This window comes from Asparagus officinalis, chromosome 7 (assembly GCF_001876935.1).
Source record: "Asparagus officinalis chromosome 7, Aspof.V1, whole genome shotgun sequence".
NCBI lineage: Eukaryota > Viridiplantae > Streptophyta > Magnoliopsida > Asparagales > Asparagaceae > Asparagus > Asparagus officinalis.
This window is the reverse complement of record NC_033800.1, coordinates 133,304,735-133,314,125: the sequence shown is the minus strand read 5'-3', so window position 1 is coordinate 133,314,125 and position 9,391 is coordinate 133,304,735. Positions and strand designations below refer to the sequence as shown.

Below are 9,391 nucleotides of genomic sequence, written 5' to 3'. Positions count from 1 at the left end.
AACCCTCATCTTTCTCCTCCTCAAGCTCAATCTTCTTCTCTAATGGAGCCCTCTCGAAGCAGAGACTGACCTCAGTCTCAGTACGGAGAGCTGGCCCCACATCGGGACGCCGTCTTGGTTGCCGTTGTCTCTTTGGGCTCGGAGTTCCGGAGCTCGTCGTCATTGCTGGAGTCGCTGCGTTGGTGTTTGGGCCGAAGCAGTTGCCTGAGATTGGACGGAACATTGGAAAGACCGTGAAGAGCTTTCAGCAGGTTCGATTCTTGGCTAGTTTATTTTCTAGGGTTTCTAATATCGGGGTAACTAAAGGTTTTGAGTAGTGATAGCTGGGGAATTTCACATTTGTGTGGTGTGTAGATGCGAGGTTTTGAGTAGTTATAACTGATTATTAGAATTTGTTTTGTTTTCAATGTGAAATCAGCAGTGAAACAAGGACGGAACTTTCCTAAATAAAATAATTATTATAGGATTTGGATCCTATTCGCTATAGAAAAAAAAGTAGTGGAGAGATCACTGCAATATCACAACTGTTGATGATATGCTTGATAGATGGTTTTGATTTTATTTGAATGTAAATTAGGAAAATAGTGTAATTCGTGATGGTACGGCGAGTGTTAAATATTGAAGGAATCGCAGCTGTCCACTGAAGAAATCAACAGTTGTAATATTGCAATGGACTCTCCATTACTTTTTTTTTTGTGGTAGTGGAGTGGATACAAATTCAATATTATGAGTTTAATAAATTGAAGAGAGCGAGGCTGATGATAGTTTTTAATTCAAAATAAAGTGGATTATGTTAAAAGGTCCCTTCCAATTCACCAAATATCCAAAGTTGTCTGTGATAGTTGAGGGTTATATAGTTTCACACTCTAGCATTTCCCTTTAGGTTGAGCCTATTTTTTATAGGATGAAATCGGACTCAAACAATCGTACTTTTTTAAGTTGTCCTTAAATTTATGGCTTGTGGGATTTTAAAGGTGGCCATCCTATAGGTCCCGTCTAAAGTTCTACTTCCCCAAGACATTGAAGTTGTGCTTAGACCATCTCCAACCCATTACACCAAAATAGTGTAAATTTTGCACCGAAATGGTACAAAAATCACATCTAACAGTAATTCATTTCCAACCCACTGTACCATTTTTTGCACCAAAAAATAATATTCTTAGTATATTCCTTTTTATCTACTTTTATATTATTATTTTTTATTCCCTATATTTTTAACTATTTCAACAATTAACCCCACATATCAAATTTTATTTTTTTCACATATTCCTTTTTATCTACTTTTAATTATAATGTCTAGATTTTAATATTATAATTAATAATAATGTCTTTTAAATTTTAACATTATTTTTATAATTAAAAAAATAATTTATTTTGTCCAAATTATACAATTGGAGTAAAATTATAAAATTTAAATATTATCAGGGTTGTTTTATAAATTTAAATAAAATATGAACAGTAATGAAGCGATGAACAGTGCGACTCCATATTTGGTGTAGCACTGTTCAAATGCACCAAAATGACGCAAGAAATAGGGCAGGGTTGGAAAAGGAACAGTGCCAAAAAATATACTGTTTGCACCATTTTGGTGCTGGGTTGGAGATGCCCTTAGGGGTGAGGGTTATAGGTTTACACTAAGGTGCCGTTTGACAACGGGTTAAGTGAGGGGTTAAGGAAACTTAACCTCTTCTTAACCCGTCAAGCACAAAAAATCTATAGAAGGGTTAAAGTGAGTTAACCCTTCATAATTTTTTAAATGTAAAAAATACATAAGGGTTAAGCTAACCCCTCTAGAAGGGTTAAATTGTGTTAACCCCTAAAAATGAGGGGTTTACTAATACTTCTGTTTAGAAGGATTAAGAGTTAACCCCTCTATATATAAAGAAAATAGTCAAAATCCTCGTTATTCACAAGCACTAAAACTGATCACAAGTGCTAAAATAAAACTTATTTAACGGATTAATAATTTAGTCCTTCAGATTATCAAATGGGCTAAGTACATTAACTCTTCCCTAACCTGTCAAATACTCATTTGTCATTGAGGGATTTGTTAACCCGTGTGGGGGTTAAAACTATTTAACCCGTCATTTTGATGGGTAAATATTCTATCAGTAGAGACGGTGTACGATTTAAGCCGCTTATGGTTGAGGGTGTAGGGTGTAATCAAGTATTTTAATTGTAAATTGTAAGACCCATACAATCGAGTGGTGGTATTTTAAGTTGCAATGTGGCAAGGGGTTTACTGAGGAGGGTTAGGGAGAAGGATTAAATTAGTTAGGTCAAAATGAGTGGATAAACAATAATTATATTCCATTTGGATTAATTATATAGTTAAGGAAACTTGTAATGCAAATTGTATAAGTAAAGCCACATTCATCCCCAAGTGAAAATAAAACGATAATTGAACATGTTCCAGGTTAATAAGCAACATAAAGTAAGAGTAAAACCACTTAGCAGTAGTTGGCCCTTACAATTTACAATCGAAATATTAAGATATTAAAACATAAATTACACACTATTTAAGTACGTCACATAGCTACGGTGAATTAAAATATTAAAGTAGCTCCCCCAACTCAGTTCGAATACTGAAATACTAAAATGTTAAATTACCCACTACTTGTGTAACCATGGTTAATGATAATATTAAAATACTAAAGCTGTTTGCTCTAACTCTGATTTTGAAATATTAAAATATTAAAGTACGACCACTCAATCATATGACTTTTTGAAATATTAAAATATTAAAGTACGATCACTCAATCAAATGACTTTTACTATGTGCAACTAAATAATATTATTACACATTGTACCCTCGACTTACCCATCCCTGGATGTAGGTTAAATCTTACACCACTACACCGAATAACCCGTCAATTTGGTTAACTGGTCTTAACCCCTTGACTGACGAACCCCACCACCGCAAACAATTACTATGCATGTTTGCAAAGGGTTAAGCCATCCACTAACCCTTTATCAAACAAAGCCTAATATGTTAATACTTCAAAATTACAGATTTAGAGTTAGCAACTTTAATATTTTAATATTTTCATTCACCATGCCTACACAAGTAATGTGTAATTTACATTTTAATTTTAGTATTCTCACTGAGTTAGGGTTAGGTACTTTAATATTTTAATTCACCATGGCTATGCGAAGTATTGAGAAGTGTATAATTTACAATTTTAACATTTTGATATTTTAATTGTAAATTGTAAGGGCCAATCATTGTTAAGTAGAGCTACTCTCGTGTTATATTTCTTATTAACATGAATCATGTTCATTTATTGTTTCGTTTTCACTTGGGGATGAATGAAACTTTACTTATATAATTTGCATTACAAGTTTACATCATACCTATTGAAATTTGAAAGTTTTGCCCAAAGCCATATTTTCTTTTGCAAACTATGAATATGTACACACTAATTTATTGTGTACTGGCATTTTGGAGAGGGAGAAAAAATATAAATTTTGAACAATTGTTAGTAATTTTTTCTACTTTTGATAAGGTTAAAATTGGGACTTTAGTTTAATTAACCTCAATCCTTCTTTAGCCAAACATGGAAAAAAGTTAACCTTCCCATATATATCTAATCCACATGGAATATAATTATTTTTAACCCCTCGTGATGGGTTAACTAATTTAGTCATTCTTCTTAACCCTCATCACACCCCTTGCCAAACGGCACATAACGGAGGATGGGAGGCTAATGGTAGTTAACTGCTGCAATCTTATTGATCACTGTTTTAAAAAGCCTCCGTCTAGTCCGTTTAGGCGTACGCCTAGGCCTAGGCAGTACCTATGCCGTCTAACTAGCGTCTAGGCGGTATTTAGGCTGCCCATCTAGATTTTACGAGCGTTTAGGGGAGCATTGTCTGCTTATGTTGATTGCACCTTTTAGGCATTGGTTGTGATTTTATGTGTTGTAGCCTACACGTCCTCCAAACTCCATTAACCTCTAAATATGAACACCTCCACTACCTCCTCCGACCTTCAACAAAACCTCATCGACCACCACTTAAATGAAAAAAAAAATCCGCCTAGACATCAGTCCGGCATCTAAGTTTTCTATAACATTGACATTCGCTATCAATTATTGTAATTAAAAAAAACATCTTAGGCTCTAGCCTTGTTAATTATTGTTTTAGCTATTTAGTATCTAAGTATGCATGATTTATTGTGGAACTAAGATCGCTATCTTTTTTTAAAAATTTATATGAATTTAATACATATTTTTATCAATTATTATAATTAAATAATTTAAAAATAGTTAAATGCCTTAGGCGCTGCATAGGCGTATGCCTAGGGGTCTAGGCGTTAGGTGTTGCTCAAACGCCTAGTGTCTTCTGTAACATTGCCGAGCTCCCCCGATCTTTATAACTACTTACAAGGTAAATAGTACTTCTTAAATATCTATTTAAGTTAGTTAACAACAGTAACTTAAACTTAAGAAGTGTAAGTTAACAGTAAACTTAAGTTTAAGTTTAAGTTTAAGTTAAACTTAAATTTAAGCTAACAGTAAACTTAAGTTTAAGTTTAAGTTTAAGTTAATATTAAATTTTTTGTTGATGATAAATTTAAGATTAAGTAAATAGTAAACTTAAGTTAACAATAAACTTAAGTTTAAGTTTATTGTTAACTTAAACTTAACAGTAACTTATAAGTTAACAGTATATATATATATATATATCTTCAAGTATCACAATTAAAAAAGAAAAAAGAAAAAAACGCTCAGAAACTGCTTAGGCGCCCGCCTAGGCGACTAAGCGCTGGGCGCAAAGTCCGACGCCTAGAAGCGTCCAGCGTTTATTGTAACATTGTTATTGATAGTAATCGATTACAAACACCTAACTCACAATTAACATCTATAAGCTAGTTGTCGTATGTTTATCAAGCAGAATTATTGATAGATTATAAGAAATAAGCCATTAAGAATAACAATCAGCAGGGAGAATAATTGATCATTGAGAGAAGAAATTGGGAATACATGCTCAAATACCAATTACCCATGTAAATATCAGGATGGTAGTCATGTTTTGGAGATTCGATATACCTTTGCTTCAGTCTTAGACAATTTTACTGGTGCTATCGCATATAGGAGATGGAAGTTATCAAGAATATTTTTTGTATTCCTTGGAATGTAAGAAACAAGTGAAATTATATTCAAATCATTCACTAGTATCATCATAGTATCAGTCATATTAGTATCAGTCATATAAGGCTTTTCACATGCAAATGAGGTTGACTATGGAGCACAACCTATGTTGAGAAGATACCACATAAGAAAGGTAATTCTTTTCAACTATCCATCAGTCTAAGACCAATGTTTGAATTCTAGCGGCCAATCTCTAGCCAAGGAAATTGTGGATGAGAAAAAGGCTTTCTTTGAAACTTCGTTGACCAATTGACAAGTAGAAAACTTCCTTATTAGTAATGAATCTAATGCAACCTTCCAACATGCTATTATACTAAGAAAAAAGCTGGAAATGTTGGTTATGATGACAAATTCCCATGGATTATACTCATTTAGCGGTATGGCATATGCAAAAACGCATGCGGAAGATAATAGCCAAATTTTGCAAATATTAAATATGAAGGTTTTTAGTTTTTATCTATGAGGCTAATGGAAGTAACAAAGTAGATATGCTAGAACCTTAGATTAACATAAAGTAATCATGTGGAGAAAATATTTGGCATCTGTAAAGAGCAAGGACAATAACTGTTTCAAGTAGACTAGTATTCTCTCACAAAGGCAATGGTTTTGTTTTCTGACACTACATGTCTGTACTGTATTTACCACGATGTTAAGGATATCTTGCTTAGGCCTGACATACAACTGTATGTATAGCATATGGAGCAACAGCCAAACAAGGACCTATGAGGAGAACATTGTGGATCTTAAGACTATTTCTATATAGTAAATAGAAAATTTTGTAAATCTTAGGACTGTATTAACGTTGACTAATCATTTACAATTTATCACTGATAAAACTCTTCGCAAAGAAAGAAGAATATATCCATGTATTATTTTAATAAAAGTTGGAACAGAAATTCTTCCTCCATTGCAAGTTCTAACTATGAAGTAGGTTGTCAGTTGCAAGCTGAGATATAACAAGTAAGGCTCTTTGGCTTGTTCAGTTGAACTTTATGCATTGTCAAGGACTGAAAGAGTATCACGGGTTCTAAAGGATCATGAGATGGGATTGAATTTCCTCAACATGCAAGCTGGAGGTCAGAAGGTTTCTTTAGTCTTCTTTGTGTCTTTCATGAAAATGGGCCTATTCTCCACTTGAATTGGGTTGCAGTGGCACAAGAGGGGTGGAGAAAGTGAAGAGGTTGAGGTTGGTTCTGTGTGAGCTACTGGCAGTCTAGTGGGACCACAGATTGCGTAGCTCCTCACTTGTTTTCCAGGATTAATCTATACTTTAATGGTCCTTAGTACTAGTTTGATGTGTGCAATGCATAATTTGCATTATATAGAGTTGAATATTCGTCGAGTATTCGTACAAGAAAACCACATTAATGCTAGCGAAAACAGAACTCAACATGATGTGTTCATAAAGAGGATTTAATTTTCAGTAAATATCTCCGACATATTAGGTTTGAGCTGACCTTTCAGTAAGTACTGGACCGCTATTGTTCCCAGCATGGTATTTCACACATAGTAATCAATATTCTGGTTCATTCAATTGCTGGTTTGTTCTTTGTCTTTATTGCTCACTCAACATGATTATCCTAGGATTGTACAATTTTGTTAGAAGGATAACAATTAGAATGCTCATTACGTTAAATTTGTCAAATGTTTATGTACAGGAGATGTATATTCATCGACTATGATTCTTCTATACTTAAACCTGATATGTTGTGTGACATCCACAGTTGATAAGTATTGGACCGCTATTGTTCCCAGCATGGTATTTCACACATAATCTTCAATATTCTGGTTCATTCAATTGCTGGTTTGTTCTTTGTCTTTATTGCTTACTTATCATGATTACACTAGGATTGTACAATTTATTAGAAGGATAACAATTAGAATACTCAATACGTTAAATTTGTCAAATGTCTAGGTGCAGGAGATGTATATTCATTGACTATGGTTCTTCTATACTTAAACCTGATATGTTGTGTGACATCCACTGTTGATAAGCCATTCCTCTGACTGCCATGATGCTGACATTTATAATTTAAAACCTCGGAAACAATTGATCCTTCCACATAATAACACAATTAATAGTTAGAGAATCAATGCTCACTCCATATGTATATAACCTTTGATAGCATTAACAAACATATTCAAAGTAAATTAAAATTTGGAATGAAAAGGCTTAGGTTTGTTTCATATTGGCCTCATGCTTACTAGATTCAGCTGTTCCTCGCAAAAGACTAGAAAAATTATTTCCAGGCTCACAACACAAGTGCTATTTGTTGATTAATGAAATTTCTTTTTCCTAAAATCATAGCATCAAGATCACATGCTATGCATGCTCCATATTCCATTGTGTATCTTTTCTACATTTAATAGTTAGAAACATAGTTACGTGGAACCCGGTTCATTCCGGTTCACGGGAGGTGTACGGGAACATGGTACCTACTTATTCGGAATCGGGTATGAGGGGGGTAGACTTATATGGTAACCAGGGAATGTGGTACGATTTAGGCTCAGTTCTTAAATATAGGAAGTAGAGGTTTTGCAAGAGTCAAACTTCAGAGATGTGCTAGTTGATATCAGTAATGGTAAAAGAACCTTAAGAATTATGTTGCAATTAAGGTATGCATACTATATTTGCTTAATTTCTCACATTTTTTGTTGTTTATTCTTTTAAAAAAGAGTTATATATTTTTTTGCAAAATTTTAATTAATTTGAATTCTAAGTCGGATTGTTGGAGTTGGTGAATCAGATCGTGTTCTACATGAATCTGGGAAAATTGAACCCGGGTCACGGTTCGCTATAGCGTTCCACATTCCCAACTTCTGTGGTTAGGAAGGAAGTGCCAAAGGTTGCTAGCTCAAAACCTTAGTATATACTTCCATGTGGAGAGAAGCTAATCATACTTAATTGACGAATTAAACAATTTATTTTTAGTAATATACTTCACTATATTCCTTTTAATTTCTAGAACTTAACCATTCTTTCTGACTTCTGCATCTCTCAAACTTGATTTCAGGCAGCCAAAGAATTTGAGACAGAGCTGAAGAAGGAACCCGACGAGGGGAGTAAGCCCTCTCTTCCAGAAGATCCTAAAGCTTCTAGCAGCGAAGACGAGAAAAAGGAACTTGAAACATCGGGCACAACAGAGAACATTTGAAATCATTAGATTAAATTTGTTTCGAGTGTCTCTTTGTAGTTCTAGCTGTTAAATATATGGCCTGTATGAATTGTATCCTTATTAAAATTGCGGTTGATGTGGCAGCATTTGGCTGAATAATGTGCAGTATGTTGGCTGTTTATTGCCTCGATGCTACGAGAGCATCCATTATTTGAACATGAGCATGTTTTGTTGGGGATGCACAACCCCTCTGATGCGATTTGAAAAAAAAGATTTAGGAGAGGAGAGAAAATCAAACAATCTCAAACACACAAGATTTACGTGGTTCGCTTCTCAATGTGAGAAACTACGTCCACGGCCGCCGCAGGAGAAAAATTCACTATTTTTCGTCTCTATACATCATGCCCTAGCCAACCCTTTTATAGACTTAAGGGTTTAACCAATAAAAAAGGAAACAGAACAAAACAGGTTAAAATTCGAAACTGGGCCAAAACCCGACTCCGGTCGACCGCAGCACCACGTGCGGTCGACCGCGACGAATCCTATTCCTGATCGAGCTCTCTGGACTTTGGGCGGTCGACCGCAGCGCCATGTGCGGTCGACCGCGATGCTGTCTGCAGTCTGGACTTGCTCTCTGGACTTTTGCCGGTCGACCGCAATGCCATGCTCGGTCGACCGCGATGAGCTCCTGGCCTGTGCACCCAGCTGTGCACGACGTCGGTCGACCGCCGCGCCATGGCCGGTCGACCGCGATGCAGAAAACTGTCTCCTTCGTCGTTTTGCTTGAACTTCTCCATCGTCGATCCTGTTCCTCCTGTTCCAACTTTGTTACTCCTCTCTTCTGAAGTATAGGGCATGCTTGATAGTTAGACTTCACATATCCTAACAATCTCCCACTTGGAGACTAACTATCAATCTCTTCCAACTCTCTCTGCGGCGACGGCCTCCATATCATCAAGTGCAGAGGCCAACTGAAGTTGAACACAACTTCAGTTTCTCTGTAGTGACAACCTTGGTAAGCATATCAGCTGGGTTCTTGCTTCCTTGAATCTTCACAAGTTCCAACATGTCCTCGTCCAACGCTGATCTTATGAAGTGGTAGCGGACCTGTATGTGTTTGGT

The 9,391-nt window shown here is 35.5% G+C and overlaps 1 protein-coding gene across 1 annotated transcript in view; it reads left to right on the top strand.

Moving 5' to 3' along the window:
• LOC109847799 (sec-independent protein translocase protein TATA, chloroplastic-like) overlaps positions 1 to 8,487 on the top strand; it is a 14,319-nt gene extending 5,832 nt beyond the window's left edge. The window contains exons 4-5 of the mRNA XM_020417038.1: positions 4 to 251; positions 8,168 to 8,487. Of these exons, the coding sequence (XP_020272627.1) occupies positions 4 to 251; positions 8,168 to 8,308 (389 nt within the window). The 3' untranslated portion in view covers positions 8,309 to 8,487. The remainder of the gene's footprint in view (positions 1 to 3; positions 252 to 8,167) is intronic.